Genomic DNA, 17,851 nt, shown 5'->3' on the forward strand with positions numbered 1-17,851 from the left:
CACGGATCTGGAGAAGCCCACTCTTGACTTTCCAGACCAAGTTCACTTGGATCCTCCAGAGGAGGCCCCAAAGGGCTCGGATCCCTTGTCAGTCGACCCTGAAGGACGAGAAAACTTCTTATGAGCAGAGAAGGTGGGCCCACGTTTACGATGAGGGTCCTTGTCCTTAGTAGCCTGAAGAAAAAAGGTACTCTTCCCCCCTGTGAGACCTTTAATGTCGTTCAGGGTAGCACCAAACAGGCGATCTTCCTTGAAAGGGAAGTTCAGTCAAGGTCTTTTTAGAAGTCTGTTCCACAGACCAGCATTGGAGCCAAAAGACATGCCGAAGGAACACTACCGAAACAGAGGGCCGAGCCACTAGGGGAGCCGCATCCAAAGAGACCTCACAGATCAACTGCAGCCCCTGGCCCAGCTGGTCCACCAGCTCAGCAAAGGCAGGGGGGAGCTACTCCCACGCCAGGTCAGGAGCAAAAGCCTAGCCCATTCGGTCAGGGCAATGGTGTATATCGGCCATAGTGCCAAACCAGCCAGGCCACAGCCTCCGCCTTCCTGTCAGCCTGGTCCTTAAAGGCGGGGAACTCTTCAACCGGAATCATGGTTTCCTTGTTCAATCTGGAAACTGGAGGGTCCACCACCGGTTGAACAGTCCACTTCTTAGGAAGGGACTCCTCATTGCAGACCCAACTGGTAGACCCATGTCCGCGGCAGTGGAATCAGATTCAGGATCTAATATGACAGAGACAGATGAGGCAGGGGAAGGCAGGAGGCGCTTTTTGCCAGCCCGTCACCCAAAAGCCACCTCTACCCGTGACATAAGGGACTCCAGGACTGCCATCAGTGCATCGATGGATGGATATGACCCAGGGGGCCCCGCACCCTCAAAGAGGGAGATGTGCTCCCAAGACTCCATCAGTCACCAAGTGGACCCCACAAAAAAGTGTAAAACACTAAGGGACAACCCCCACCGCTCTGGCAGCCCACCCAGTTGCCAGCCACAGAGCACCAGTTGAAACTCAGAGAGGGAGAGTACCCCAGGCCAGCCCCTGTCCGGTGGTGCTATGTCGCGCCCAACCTAGCGCAAAGCTGAGGTCTGCTCGCGCTCGCTGGCCATACTGGGGTGACCACTGGATCTAGATTATCCAGCCCATTTCCCAGTCCGGCAGTTGATTGTAGATCTCACAGGAAGAAAAAGTAGGAGAAAAATTATATCTAAAAATAAAAAAATGCCAGGATCACAGAACTAGGTCCTTACTCCTAAATAGGCAGAAAAAAACTGAGTATCTATAGCAGAGAGAGGGAGTATACCCCCTGGGACTTCCCATAGGTGTGGCCAGACTTTTTTTCTGCCTAGTGTCCTACTCCTGTAGGGGCAGTATAACCCAATGGTGAAGAAGATCAGGAGCTGTGTCCATCAATGAATGAAAGAGAAATATAAATATTTCAATAATTATTAAATTACTTCGTGCAGCAGCTGCACAATCTCTAAGTATTTTGAGTTCTCGGCTCCACCTGGAGGCAGCATTGAAGCACAGTGACATCACCAGCACCTTTAGGAAGGGGCCAGAAATATTTTTTTTCTTTTTTTTTCTCCTAATGGCCTTTTTTAGGCCCATCAATGTTTTTTTTTTTTTTTTTTATGTATTTGGGGTTCTCAGATAAACTAACTGTATTTTCATGCAAGGTACACTTTAATCCTATGTCTCCTCTTAACCTTAACACCAAACTGTTTTACAACACTAACATTTAATTTCTAACCTAACTGAAAAATGAACCCATGAAAAAAAGGCACTTTGCCCATTCAGGGCAAGGAACCTATCCCTGAACCTATACCCAATTAATTTAACTCATATCCTCACATAACCAATCTATTACCTTAACTAGAGATTCTTTAGGGCTGTTCATACTGTATGCAATGCAGTGCTTTTTTTTCTGCATTAAAAATGCATGGAAAGTCGGTTATATGGGTTCCAATGGCACAGTTCACACCAGTGCGTTCCAGTGTTTTTCATTTCCAGAAAAAAACAAAAAAACAAACATGCTGCTTTTTTTCCTGCATAAAACTGTACTAGAACGCTGTAAAAAACATAAAAAAATTAATAAAATATGCACCGGACCCCAGTACAGTGGAAAAAAAAAAAAAACAGGAAAAAAGATGAAAAAAAAAAAAGCATCTGGAATGCATCCGGAAACACGTCAAAAAGGCATTGATGTTTTTGTCAGATAGCAACCCACACTCGTCGCCACTGTTATATTCTCCGTGTTGTGAGAGACATAGGACTCTGATCTGGAACAACGGATGCTTATTCAGTACTCACTGTACACTCCAACATGCATTACAGGACAGCTCGGTATATATCAATGCATCTCTTACATGTGTCTAAGGTGGCCACACTGCCCCTTGACCATCGTCATCACTCCTGGGTGGAGCCAGCCTTAAAGTAACAGTACATGTGAAACCCTTCAGGTATAACAGAATACATCAAAAATGTGCATGCAGAATCATAAACTGATCTGGAGGATGCGTATCAATGTCCTTTTAGCGGCATTGATAAGCATTACAATTACACCCATTTTGCACTGTACTGCCAGGGTCCACCCTAGCACATATTAACGCCCTACAAATACATCTTACCTTGTGTGACAGGTGCACAGCTTTGACCAGTTCCCTTTCTCCCTGGTTATATGTGGGGGAATGAAGGTTGTAGCTGGACCCCCAAGACATTCACAAGCCCCCTAAGCTGTTTTTGTCAGTGTGATTTGAACGAGACATCAAACCCTACAGTGCAGACTGGAATGTTCACAGCTGTGAGATCCAACTGCTGTTTTGGTTAAAACTATATTGTTATTGCAGGGGAAACTACAAACATTTCCAATAAGAAGTTTTAGAAAAAAGAGCCTAAAATTTTAATTCTACTTTTAACTTGGACTAAAGGCTGGCATAAAAAAATACTGATACAAGGTCTTATTGGACCACCCTCTAGTCTACACGAACTGTTTAAAAATCAAAATGCAACTTATTAACAATTTTGTTTCAGTTTATAAAGCAGGGATGGCAATTATACTAAAATGTCTTAAAGTGAATTTTTCCTTTGACAAGGAGTTTGTATTCAGTTTTTCTTGCTCCCCTGCAGCTCCGCTTGACTGCCATAGCTGTAGAAAGAAAGCTCTGTGTAAGCTCCAAACCAACTTGTAATAGCTCACAAAGGGTTATGAACTCCTTCTGCACCCCGTGTGATAGCATGGGGGAAAATAATGAGGCACCTATTGTTCTCATATAATAAAGGGGGAAAAAAAAATAAATAAAGGGAGAGTGAGTCACACGCTCACTCTTACTCAGACATGGTGGGTATTTCATTTGAGTACCGGAAGCTGAGCACAATGATGGAGTGAGGAACGGTGAGTATATGCTGGTGGTAGGGTAAGTGGTGGTGGTTGGGGGAAGGTTTACTTTGAGCCAGAAACCTAGATATTTATTGTCTGTGCCTGCCCTATTTTAAAATCCGCGGTGGTCAGACGAATGTGTTGTACGTGCACGTTCTCCCCATTACGTCACCACATGAGACACAGGAGGGTAAACTTCCCGTTCATTAAAGAGACCCTGTCTCCAGACCAGACCCATCCTTTAGGGCTGTATGTGCATTTGAAATATTCTGTGTGTATGAACGTTATTTGCCTGCAAAAACATCTCCCCTGTATAGACAACTAACAGAAAAGTGGAGGGCTATAACCAGGGCCACCAAAAAGGTAGTACAGCCAGCCCTCCTGTACTGGGCCCTGTCAGTCCAACAGAGGGGACCAGACACCTACTGAACAGGAGAACTGGCTGTACTGCCTTATCACTGGAACCGATCTGCCTGTGGCTCCCCCCTGCAGGGGTAGTCACAGGGAGATTGGTTCAAATATCTGCACCCCCCATCCCCCACCGTTCTGGTCACCCCCCACACCCCCTTCTCCTTGCTGTTCGCCACGTTTTGTGCCCCCCCCCCCCCTCCACAGCGCTTCTCCTTCTCTCCCCGGCTGCAACTGCTGCAGGGTACACAGAGATTATTTCAAGATGGAGAGTGGGTGAAGCTGATAAATAGGTCATATTCACCCTTTCCTTTCCTGAATGAAAATAGTGAGTGATCAGTACCAATCGCTCGTGTTTACCCATAACTGAAGCATAGTAAACTGTTTACTATGCTTCAGCTTGTGAATAGACAGGAAGCCTTAGAGCACTCCCTGTTTAAAAATTTCTAGTGCAGCTGAGGCTTCAAAGAAAGAGGCTAAGGAATGTATGTCCTCAGTCTTTTTCTCGGTCTCAAAAGTGAGACATCAGGGGTCTGTTTAGTTAGTTAGTTTATTTTTTTACAAAACCATAATTTAATATTACCATGATTTTTAACAGCCCTGTCTCGGACATGCAAGAAGGGAGGGGGGCTGTGCTGGGGAATTAATTCTTCTGAACTGGTCAAATTTGCTAGCAAGTTCAAAGGCACATTGTAAGTGAATACATTACATTATTTGAAGAAAAGAAAATCGCTGCAAGCGAGAATTTAAAATAGCAAATTGTTTGGTGCTTTTACATGCAATTTGTTTAGGTTGATCACAGGCTCTCTTTAAAGTTGTCCACAGAGTCAATGCTTACAGACTTGAACATGGCAGAAATAGTAAGCCACCTTTCACCAAAATAGTTCATCTCTCTAAAATTATATTATGTGTTCAATATAGAAAGAAATAGAGATTATATGGCTAAGTGCAGTAAATTTCACAAAGACATCAATTTTTCTGAACACATTTCATGCCTAAATTACTGCCTTAGAAATCAGTTGACAAGTAGCATTAGCTCTCTCCAGATTTACCTGTTGATTGATAACTTCCAGACGAGACTCTTTCAAATGTGTTTTTAACCACTCCGTAGCTTGGGAAGATGGATCGATTAAAAATGGACAAACTTGACTCTGGATAACAAAGAAAAGAGCAGTAAGTTGTTTGCCTTATTAGGATTGATCTTTAAATAGAGGGCATCAACAAAAAATTGCATGTAGATCCTACAGAATGTTAAATGTAACCTAAATTGCAAAACCTACTTTAAAGTGAATCTGCTGCGAGGGAATTTTGAAATGTATGAATTTACATATTCCTAATGCACAGTATGTTTACATTTAAAGTAAGCTCTGAAAGACCTCTGCTGGCACTGTACAGCAATTCATCCCTAATATTAATAGTAAAAAAATGTTTTCAATCAGTAAAATGCACTCTCAGCAGCGCAGCTCACCACGAGCTCCCCCTCCCTGAAGTGACTCAACACCTCAACTCACCCAGCACCCCCTTTTCCAGCAGTGGCTTAGCAGCTCAGTTCCCCCTGTACTGGCACTAGTTCAGCTACCCTTCCCAGCAGTGACTAAGCAGCTCAGCCCACCCTCCTCCCACCTTCAAGCAGTGAATTAGCAGCTATACTCACACCATGCCTCCTGCCAGCAGTGGTTCAGCAGTTCAGTTCCCTCTGTGCCCCCTTCCAGCAGTCACTTAGCAGTTCAGCTCACCCTGCTCCCCCCTACCAGCATCGACTCCTCAACTCACCATATTCCCTCCTCCAAGTGGTGGTTCAGCAGTTCAGCTCCCCTTCTCTGTGTTTACTTTAGAGATTAGTTGGATGCGGAGTCACTGCCGAGAGAGGGGGCAATGGGAGTTGGGCTGCTAAGAGATTATCTTCAATAACTTTAGTGCTGCTGCTGTAAATTTAAAGGATGAATTGTTCAACTGTACCTGCTCCTACAGAGGTCAGTGGGAGCCTGTGTAAAAGCTTATTGAGACATATTTGTAACTTGGCCAAAGGTTCACTTGAAGCCCATTTGTCCCCCTTGCTACTACCATTCATGAAATATATACAGGGGGGCCCAAAAAAATGTATATACACTGCAACAATTATCTATGCCTTTTTTTAAAACCTGAATTGAATTATGACAGCAATGTGTAGGATTATGTTTCTCCTAAAAATGTCAATAGTTGCACCATTGTTGATGTCATCATGTTACCGGCCACTTTTGCAGTTTATGTGGATGAGCAATTTTACTTCCATCATGATGGCACACCACCTCACTACCACCGAGATGTGAGAGCCTATCTCGATGACATTCTGCCAGGACGTTGGATAGGATGTAGAGGTGCTGTTAAATTTCCTCCACGTTCACTGGACTTAATACCCCTGGATTTCTATTTGTGGGGAACACTAAAGGATGTGGTATACCTTAGAAAACCACCTGCACTGACTGCACTATGGGAAGAAATTGAAACATCATGCAGAGCAATTCCTGTGGACACTCAATGTTGTTCATGCAATAGTTCACAGAAATCAAGTGTCTGGATGCTAATAGTGACCACTTTGGGGACCTAATGTGATTGCATAATTCAAATGTGACTTACAGCTTCCCTTTGATGTTTATATAAATGTAGCAATACATTTTTATGCATATATTTTTGTTTTTGTTGAAGTGTGTGTACATTTTTCGGGTGTGTATGTGTGTATCCTAAAATACTTTTCTATGTGCTAGTGTGGCCTCCTTTCAGATCTGATCAGCTCTTCCTTATGTGCAATATCTTCTCTGCAGCCAACTCTGCGCCAGTAAATCTGTAAGTATCTCAGGACTCTGAAATTTCTGTGTTTTTGTTATTTTAAAGTGGAGTTCCAGTCTCCAGTGCAAAAAATAAAAAATAAAAGTCAGCAGCTACAAAAACTGTAGCTGCTAACTTTTAAAAAAACAGCCACTCACCTGTCCCACAATCCAGTGGTGCTCACCGTAGTTGGTCTCACCCACCGTCTTCTTTCCTTGGGGCCGGCATCTTCACTATGGGCACCTGGCTTTGACAGCTTGCGGCTTCATTGCCCGGTGCCTATTGTGCATGCCCGAGCTGCTCATCATGAATAGTGGATGCAGTCTTCTGGGACCTGTCAGTGTCCCAGAAGACTGAAGGGGGAGGGGAGGGAGGAGTAGGAGAACTTCCATTTCTGACTGCCTAGAAGGTCGGAACAGAAGTGAGAGCGGGTACCTGTCATAATGTGGTACCCGCTCCCCCAAAGTGCCAATTGTTCAAGAGGAACAGGGGACGAGTCCTTAAAGTGGAACTTCCCCTTTTGGTTGGAGCTCTGCTTTAAAGGGAACAGCAAGGGGAGATTTCACCTATTGACCCACTTTTACTTTACACATAAGTATTATACAGTTTAAAGCTGAACTCCAGTGAGGACATATTTTGTATACTTACAATGGGCCAGCTTGGTGATACCTGATCAGTGTTCTCAGATGACATGGAGAGGAGGGATGCTGCTGTCATAATGTTGGTGAATTTTAAGCGAAAATATTGTTTTTGTATTTCTTTGGGGGGGGGGGGGGGAGCTGTCAGGTAGGCTGTACTGGGCCCCATGATCTCTAACAGCAGCCCTGAATGAGTGAATTATAAAGTGATGACCTCATAGTGCCTTCACCCAATCACCTTACAACTTTTGTTTTAGTTTTCCTATAATATTCATGTATGTAGATGCCTGTGCAAAACTAAGCCTATAGAGCCATCAATTATATCTTATAAAGCAGTTTGGGGCTTACTCCCTGCCTCCGCTGTCTATTTTTTTTTTACCACAATGACATATCTAATTTAGTTAAGTAGACACAGGGTGGGAATTATTATGATTATTATTTAGAACAGTCTTTAGGTTAGTCTGTCCCAGCAAAACAGACCTGCAGATATGATAAAATTGGGCCATTGATATACTCTGTTTTATGTATTTTCCTTACTTTATTGATGATGTCTTTAAATGAAGGCTGCCTTTTTGATAGAATGCAGGGAGATTATTTTACATAGTCTTGAAATGCAATAAAATGACAAACCGAACAGTTCTTCAACTTTGCAGTACATCAAATATTTTAGTGCAAGTACAAAGTCCTCTTCATCACTTACCATAAACCATGGAATGACATAAGTTACTGTGACTAAGAACTAAAAATTGTAATAAACACCCTTCAAGCACCATGAAGTAATAACGAAAGAACATTTTAAACCTAGAGAGCAGTCACCACAGACCCAGGTTAGAGCAGACATGATTTGCACTAGACTTTCAAATTAAATGGATACTACAAATTAAAATGAATATTTCACATTTTTGTGCATTCAGGGGAGTTACATCATCTATGTGTTCTTATATCTCTTAGGGCCTTTGGTGGTGATGTATGTGCTTAAATATTCAGGTATGCACATCTGCTGCACCAAAATATAAGGAAATCTCACAATAACAAATCATTGATAGCTTTTGTGATTAATTCTTTAAAGTGGAAGCAAACCCAAACTATAAATATTTAAAAAAAATATTCCCACCCCTGTATAAATAAAAGAAAATGTGTACCTAGATTAAATCTGCCCCAGTTTGGTCACGCAATCCCGTAGCTCCTGCTCTCCTGTGTTAGTGAGCGGCTGCAGGGGAGAGAAGGGAGCACCGACAATGACACCCATTTTTTTTTTTTTTTGTGGCCCTCATGGCTCCTGTGGCCACAACTCTGTCTCTCCAGTCTATCACTCCTGAAGCCTGTCCCCAGACTCCAACAGCTCTAGTCTGCAGTCTTTTGTAGCATGCCCACAGTCTCAATCCATGTATTGTGGCATTTCTGCAGTCTCTGGCCATCTCCTGTAGCATTTCTGTAGTCATGCTACATGTCCACAGTTTTTGACCATCTCTTGTGTAATGCCCTTAGCCTTTGAAAATATCATGTTGTGTGTCTACTGTTTCTAACATTGAATATTATTTGTGATCCTTTGGGGATGTCAGGGCCACACTTGAGACTCCCTATATCCAGAAAGTTAACAACTGTGTTAGGGTGTTGTAGATTAGTACATGAACATGAGAAATCTCACTGCTAAAACCCTAAGAGGTATAAGAAGATAGCAAGTGACAGCCTTCCTGCATCTCCCCTATCACTTAGAAGGTGACTCACCATGTAGCTGGAGTATTTAGGTGAGTTAAAGTAGAACTACGGGCAAAACTTTTTTTTCCATTTTGGATACAGTAAGAGAGGGTTATAACCCGTCAGATTTATTTATTTTTTTCGCCATCTGTGTCCTGTTGCGGATATTTTCCTTCACTTCCTGTACCATAGTCAAACAGGAAGTGGGAGGATATCCCTGCAAACTAAGGGAATTCCTTGGGGACCCCCAAGTTACCAGAACTGTGTCCCGATTGGAAGATTTCCCCTCTATTACTTTTCTGGGGACATGATAGTAAACAGGACAAATAGAGGGGCTAAATCTCCTTAATGGGGACACAGACAACTATAAAAAAATGAAAGGGGTTCTAATCAATCTCCACTTTATCCAAAACTAAATAAAAAGAAAAAAGTTTTGCCTTTAGGTATACTTTAAAGCGTCATTAATGTTTTTTACTATAATAAAATAAATAGTATTACAGGTCTTTTTATGTTTGAAAAATATCCTTTAAAATCCTTTTCAAAGAGCAGCCCACAAGCAATCACACTGAGCTGTATGTGAAAGTACTGGTGCAAGACATGTAAACTAACAAGAATTCTACAGCCAATTCCCTAGAGACAAAACAAGATAAGACATTAGGTAATGAAGCCATGAAGTTTTAGGTAGGATATGGAGATAGGCACACAATTTCTTACCGATGATTTCAAACAATAGATCTAATGCAGCAAAGTCAATGAAAAACAAAACAAAAAAAAAACATGAATTTTTTTTTTTTTTACAAATGAGTTAATCATACAATAAAAAAAAAAACGAATACATAAAAAATGCAGTGAGGAAAACCTGACTTCATTAAGATTTGTGATAACCAAATAAAAGACCAAACATAATGAGAATACAAATAAAGGATTATTATTTATGTACAATGATATCAATACAGAAATAAAAAAAAAAAAAAAAGTTCTATTTTTATAGTTTATATTTGCATCAAAACCCACCTACCCTGGAAAGATGCACATTGGCTAAGTGGTTAGCACTTCCACCCAGCAGCACTAGGGTCTTTGGCTCAAATCCCAGCCACATCACTACCTGCATGAAGTTTGTATGTTTTCCTTTTGCCTGTGTGGGTTTAATCCGGATTCCTCCCACAGTACAAAGGCATGCTGGTAGGTTAACTGGCTCCCTAGTATATTTATGTATGTGTGAATTTGAGTTAGGGACCTTAAATTATAAGCATCTTGAGAGCAGGGACTGATGTAAATGTACAATATATATATATATATATATATATATATATATATATATATATATATATATATATATATATATATGTTAAGCATTGTGTAAATTGGCAGCTCTTTATAGATACCTGTAATAAACTACGGTAGATGTAATGCCTACAATTTAGCTAAATACAAGGGTCTGCCGATGAGGGAACCTTCTATCTAAAATGAGAACTTGGCAAATGCAGAAAGCACAGCATCTTTATAGGACTGTATATGCTTTGTAGGCAACCTGGCATCTCCCAGCACTGATACTAAGATCTACCAGCCAAAGATGCACAAGCAGTTTGGCCACCCTAGGATGTCTGCCTGCCTGCTGTAACTTACTTTCTCAGAGTAAGCTATCTTATTGGTGACATGCCTGATTTTAGCAGGGCACCCTTAAAGGATAATTCACTTTTTTAGAAATAATGAGAAGGTGAACTAACACCCTACATCCTCTTCACCCGCATCCCTGTTGTACTTCTGTGTGTGATGAGCTGTTAGTGCCCACATAGCCAGTGTAGCGGTCTGGGGATCTGAATTCCTTTCTTTTTTTTCCTTCTTTCTGCAGGGCTTCCAGGAGGGATCATCGTGATTCTCTCTTTTGGCACTGACCAATAAAAATCACTTTGATCTGTCCTGGAAGCCCTGCGGAAAGAAGGAGGTAGATGAGCGGGATTTCAAATCCCTGGACTGCTGCACTGTCTGCATGGGCACTGACAGCTCATCATCCACAGAGGTAAGTACAGCGGGGGCTGAGGAGTATAGGATATTAGTTCATCTTTTCTGAAAATGTGAACTTATAATTTAAATTAACAAGCAGAGCCCAGCTTAGGTGTGGGCAATACAAAGATCATTGTTTAACTCCCTGCAACTGATTAAAAGAAAGATAGGTGTGAAGAATCACTTTAATGTGGACCTTTCAAAGTAATTATTTTATTATGTGAAGTGCAGGCACGCAAAGTAATGCGCAAGTGTAATACTTTGTTAAGGCATCATACAGGTTCAGCCTCTTATTACCTAGACGTAGGCAGGCCATACACAGTTCAACAATGAGTTGCAAGAAATAAATTAGCACTATTCCCCCATCAACACAGGAAGTGCTGACAGGGAGGTCAGCAATTGTCTTCTCGCAGGGTGTGGGGGAAGCCATCCCTGCTGGGAGAAGACCGCGATTATCGCTGGCGGCTTTAGCAGCCATTTGCGATTATTGAAAGCGAATCCGGCAAGCTGGTTGTACCCAAGTTGATCGATCAATCAACTTGGTACATTCAGCCTGCCCATTAATGGTTCGAATCTCGACTGGTTTCTGCTGAACCAGCCGAGATTCGAACCGTGCATGGCCGGCCTAACGGCTCTGACACGACACAATTATGTAAATCCTGGTGAAGTCTGACACAAATCAGCCCATGCTGTAGCCTCTAAGCTTGTGCCTTACTACAAAGTTGTAGTGTGCATTCTGATCACTGCAGAACAGGAGACTGAGAAAATGCTTCCCCCTGCTGGGAATAGACTGATGACCTCTCAATCTAGAGAAAGTCACCAGACTGCTTTTTAATAATAACAGCTTTTTTTTAAAAAATACAGATAGTGTTGCTGTAGATTATGACACATCAGTAATGTATTCATGCAGGTTTGTAAAGTTAATAAAAAGCCTACTTTACAGTTTACAAAACATACATATAAACTGTAAGTAAATCTATTTTCCGAATCTCACCTAACCATGTCCTCTTGCACCCATAGCCCTTTCACATTACGGGATAGTTTACTAAACCTGAAGAGTGCAAAATCTGGTGCAGCTATGCATGATAGCCAATCAACTTCTAACTTTAGCTTGTTCAATTAGGATTTGACAAAATAAACCTGGAAGTGGATTGGTTTCAATGCATAGCTGCACCAGATTTTGCACTTATCAGTTTTAGTAAATTATCCCCTATGTGTTTAACTCCTTTAATTTAATAGACTCTCCTCTTTGGCATGCAGGTATTCATGCAGCAATTGTACCACTACCATGATAAGAATGGTTCTATGTACTCTGTAAAGGACTGTGTAATGTGTCAACACTATAAAAAATAGGTAGTATGCTGCATCTACTTCCGACTAAAAAGTAGACAGACTAGTAATTAGTACAAGAGCAGGCAAAAAGCCATTTAAGATGCAGAGCTTACCTGTAGAATGACCAGAGCATTCTCTGTAGACAGCTCATCAGAAGGCAGCCCCTCGCTTTTCCAAATAAGCTGCTCACTTTCCGTGGACAAAAACCGTCTTAAATCAAATGCTGGCAAAACAGGGAAATCATTATATGTTACTTTCTTCTTTTAGCTAATGAGCAGTGAAGACAATAAATAATCCTGCAATTCGCTGTGTGTCAACTGACCTTAATTGTTCCTTGTTACGGAGGCAAAAATGTGCATATTTCTTACTAAAGGCTAAGTCACACACAATAGCAATAATATTGCCAACATACAGTATTACCGCTTCAAAAGCTTAAAATTACAGATTCACCTTACTTGGAATAAAAATAGCATTTTTCATACTTACCGTATAATCCATTTCTCTGAGTTCATTGACGGACAAGGCACTCCATATTCAGAACCATAGGGTTATATTGCTGGAGGACAGGAGAAGACACTAGGCAGAAAAAAAGACTTGGCTATGCCTGTGGGCAGTCGTAGCTGGTATACACCCCCCTCTCTGCTATAGGCCTTCAGTTTAGTAACAAAAAGCATCAGAAGAATTAAAACTCCATAGAGGGTGGGTGCTGGGTCTCAAAATAATTCAACACACAGCCATTAATGTCTAAACCGCTGGCAACAAAAGTGAGTACACCCCTAAGTGAAAATGTCCAAATTGGACCCAATAAGCCATTTTCCCTCCCTGGTGTCATGTGACTCATTAAGTGTTACAAGGTCTCAGGTCTGAATGGTGAGCAGGTGTGTTAAATTTGGTGTTCTCACTCTTTCATACTGGTCACTGGAAGTTCCACATGGCACCTCATAGCAAAGAACTCTCGGAGGATCGGAAAAAAAGAATTGTTGCTCTACATAAAGATGGCCTAGACCAGTGATGGTGAACCTTGGCACCCCAGATGTTTTGGAATTATATTTCCAATGATGCTCATGCACTCTGCAGTGTAGTTGAGCATCATGGGAAATGTAGTTCCAAAACATCTGGGTTTCCAAGGTTCGCCATCACTGGCCTAGGCTATAAGACGATTGCCAAGACTCTGAAAAGAAACTGAGCTGCAGCACGGTGGCCAAGACCATGCAGTGGTTTAACAGGACAGGTTCTACTCAGAACAGGCCTTGCCATGTTAGACCAAAGAGGTTGAGTACACATGCTCAGTGTCATATCCAGAGGTTGTCTTTGGGAAATAGAAGTATGAGTACTGCCAGCATTGCTGCAGAGGTTGAAGGGGTGGGGGGTCAGCCTATCAGTGCTCAGACCAATTGCTGCACACTGCATCAAATTGGTCTGCATGGCTGTCGTCCCAGTTATACAAGCTGTACACTCACTAATTTACATTGTAGGAAAGTTTAATTTCTTCAGTGTTGTCACATGAAAAGATATGATAAAATATTTAAAATATGTGAGTAATGTACTCACTTTTGTGAGATACTGTATAATCCAATCCTATGGTTCTGAATATGGAGCACTGTGTCTGTCAATGAACGAAAGAGAAATACAATTTACAAGTGGCCTAACTTCTAAATGATTTTTTTCACAGCAGCCATTCAACAACTATGATGAATTTAACACCAATAAATAGGGACCCAGGCATGATATCTACAGTGCCTTGCGAAAGTATTCGGCCCCCTTGAACTGTGCGACCTTTTGCCACATTTCAGGCTTCAAACATAAAGATATAAAACTGTAATTTTTTGTGAAGAATCAACAAGTGGGACACAATCATGAAGTGGAACAAAATTTATTGAATATTTCAAACTTTGTTAACAAGTAAGAAACTGAAAAATTGGGCGTGCAAAATTATTCAGCCCCTTTACTTTCAGTGCAGCAAACTCTCCCTGGAAGTTCAGTGAGGATCTCTGAATGATCCAATGTTGACCTAAATGACTAACGATGATAAATAGAATCCACCTGTGTGTAATCAAGTCTCTGTATAAATGCACCTGCACTGTGATAGTCTCAGAGGTCCGTTTAAAGCGCAGAGAGCATCATGAAGAACAAGGAACGCACCAGGCAGGTCCGAGATACTGTTGTGGAGAAATTTAAAGCCGGATTTGGATACAAAAAGATTTCCCAAGCTTTAAACATCCCAAGGAGCACTGTGCAAGCGATAATATTGAAATGGAAGGAGTATCAGACCACTGCAAATCTACGAAGACCTGGCCGTCCCTCTAAACTTTCAGCTCATACAAGGAGAAGACTGATCAGAGATGCAGCCAAGAGGGCCATGATCACTCTGGATGAACTGCAGAGATCTACAGCTGAGGTGGGAGACTCTGTCCATAGGACAACAATCAGTCATATACTGCACAAATCTGGCCTTTTTGGAAGAGTGGCAAGAAGAAAGCCATTTCTTAAAGATGTCCATAAAAAGTGTTGTTTAAAGTTTGCCACAAGCCACCTGGGAGACACACCAAACATGTGGAAGAAGGTGCTCTGGTCAGATGAAACCAAAATCGAACTTTTTGGCAACAATGCAAAACGTTATGTTTGGCGTAAAAGCAACACAGCTCATCACCCTGAACACACCATCCCCACTGTCAAACATGGTGGTGGCAGCATCATGGTTTGGGCATGCTTTTCTTCAGCAGGGACAGAGAAGATGGTTAAAATTGATGGGAAGATGGATGGAGCCAAATACAGGACCATTCTGGAAGAAAACCTGATGGAGTCTGCAAAAGACCTGAGACTGGGATGGAGATTTGTCTTCCAACAAGACAATGATCCAAAACATAAAGCAAAATCTACAATGGAATGGTTGACAAATAAACATATCCAGGTGTTAGAATGGCCAAGTCAAAGTCCATACCTGAATCCAATCGAGAATCTGTGGAAAGAACTGAAAACTGCTGTTCACAAACCCTCACCATCCAACCTCACTGAGCTCGAGCTGTTTTGCAAGGAGGAATGGGCAAAAATTTCAGTCTCTCAATGTGCAAAACTGATAGAGACATACCCCAAGCGACTTACAGCTGTAATCGCAGCAAAAGGTGGCAATACAAAGTATTAACTTAAGGGGGCTGAATAATTTTGCATGCCCAATTTTTCAGTTTTTTATTTGTAAAAAAAGTTTGAAATATCCAATAAATTCCGTTCCACTTCATGATTGTGTCCCACTTGTTGATTCTTCACAAAAAATTACAGTTTTATATCTTTATGTTTGAAGCCTGAAATGTGGCAAAAGGTCGAAAAGTTCAAGGGGGCCGAATACTTTCACAAGGCACTGTATGTGTTGCTGTCTCGATTTCAAAATTACACTCATCAACCATAACAATAATGACCACCCATCATAACATTATGAATACCCATCTTACATTGAGTAGGTCCCCCTTTTTTCCACCAAAACAGCCCTGACCCATCGAAGCATCGGACATCACTAGACAAAGCATTACACTGCCTCTGTCAGCTTGCCTTCTTCCTATGCATCCTGGTGCCATAACTTCCCCAGGTACAGCATCAGTTAATTTCACATTTTGCTATTAAAATATATAGCCAAATTTAGTATGTAGATGTACTCATTTATTTATTATAAAATAAGCTATTACTTTCCAGTTTCACTGCTTTCATCCATTGATCAATGCTGTCCTTCCTCTGGTCTTCAGGAGCAGCTGATATATAAGTGATGAAAGCAGCTGCCAGCTGGGTTCTCTTTGGTAAAGAACTCAATTCTTCTGTTATTTCTTCCACCTGAAAAAGAAAAGGGATGCTTAATCTTTTCAAGCTCAACAGCCCTTCGAAATGTTTAAAAGGCAGGCTACTGCTTTATATTACATCCAGTTATGCACGGTCTCTGTTTATGCAACAGATGCTTGAATAGAAAATGTAGGATAGAGTCACTTTTACTTCAGTCTAGTGGTGACCCTGAAGCTGTACATATGCTAGATCATATCTTCAGAAGGAACGCTTATTACATCAAATTATTCACATGAATGATGATTTTTGTTTTCACCTTATTTAACCTTAATATGGGGAATATAGAAGAGACCAGCAGTATAAGAGTGCCCTATTAGAACTTTTTTTTTAGTTTGTTTTCAGTTTTTCAAGGGTACAGTCAAGCAGACACAAATAATGACAATGTATTCACTGACATAAACCATCTTGGAACCGCATAATATACAATAATCTTTCACAACTGAGCATGGATGTGGGCATCACTGCAGTATTCGGTATTCTTAGCGAGTACTGTCAGAGGGAAACAAAGGAGTAAGTATATAACCTGCCCTAATTGTTCCAGAGCCTACAGTGAGCTAAAATTATACCGTCTAAAGATGTAAAAATCTCTATGACTGTAAAGGGGACTGGTGTAAAACAAAAACCATAACATCAAGCAAAAAAAAAAAAAGGGGGGGACGCAGCCGTTTGCTTGCTCTTATCCTGCCCTTGGGGCAATATTGACTCCATGGTCAGCAACAGTGGGGCATAGTTCCACCACTGTCATGGGGGCACTATTCCTCCCACTGATACCAGTGATGGGGCACTATTCTTCCCACTGACACCAACGATGGGACACTATTCCTCCCACTGACACCAATGATGGGGCATTATTCCTCCCATTGACACCATGGGTGGGGCATTATTCCTCCCATTGACACCATGGGTGGGGCACAATTCCTCCCAAAGACACCAATGATGGGGCACTATTCATCCCAATGAAATCAATGATGGAGCACTTTTCCTCTCAATGACACTAATGATGGGGCACTATTCCTCCCATTGACACCATGAATGGGGGGCACTATTCCTCCACCTAATACAATTGATGGGACACTAGTCATCCTCTTAATACCAAAGAGGGGACACTGTTTACTTCCACTGACACCAGGACATTTTCTACTCCCGCTGGCCACAGTCTTCTAAAGTTTGAAGGGCAGTAAACTGGCCCTTTGTTTAGAAAGTTTGGAGACCCCTGTTTTAGAATATAGTGGAGGGAAGAGAGCTGCATGTGAGAACCTTAAGGAGTGCTGAACTGGGTCAGTATAAAGGCTCAATTGCAAGTAGCCTCTGTTAGGCTTCATGCATTAGGGAGCGTCCTATAGGATCTTGAACACTATGGTCCAATACACCTGGTCAGTGCTGTATGAACTGTAAGTAGCCTCAGCTACATACAGTATACAGAGATGTGTTCCAGCAGTGGAATGTTGTCCCACTTGCCCACTGCTCAGCCATTTACAGGAAGCTTTGTATTTTCTGAATACAAGGCTTCCCCTAACTGACAGAAATGAAGAGGCGGACAAATGATGCCACAATCTCTGTCTCTGCCAAACAGAGGAAGCATTGTCCTCATTTAGAAAATACAAAGCCTCCTGTGAATAGCTAAGCAGTGTTCAGCCTGACTTGATTTTGATCCTGGAGTGGAACAGGAAGTGCCCTTCCCACTGCCAGAACACAGAGCTGCGTACTGTATGTAGCTGATGCTACACACATTTCATACTGTGCTGTCAGCATGTGTCTGT

At 41.8% G+C, this 17,851-nt stretch overlaps 1 protein-coding gene across 1 annotated transcript in view; it reads right to left on the bottom strand.

Moving 5' to 3' along the window:
* Positions 1-17,851, bottom strand: part of DYNC2H1 (dynein cytoplasmic 2 heavy chain 1) — an 807,725-nt gene that overhangs the window by 484,262 nt on the left and 305,612 nt on the right. The window contains exons 61-64 of the mRNA XM_082246437.1: positions 15,944-16,085; positions 12,380-12,489; positions 9,645-9,665; positions 4,842-4,940 (exon numbers count right to left, since the gene is read on the bottom strand). Of these exons, the coding sequence (XP_082102563.1) occupies positions 4,842-4,940; positions 9,645-9,665; positions 12,380-12,489; positions 15,944-16,085 (372 nt within the window). The remainder of the gene's footprint in view (positions 1-4,841; positions 4,941-9,644; positions 9,666-12,379; positions 12,490-15,943; positions 16,086-17,851) is intronic.

The sequence above is a fragment of the Pelophylax lessonae genome, assembly GCF_965119305.1.
Source record: "Pelophylax lessonae genome assembly, chromosome: 2".
Lineage (NCBI taxonomy): Eukaryota > Metazoa > Chordata > Amphibia > Anura > Ranidae > Pelophylax > Pelophylax lessonae.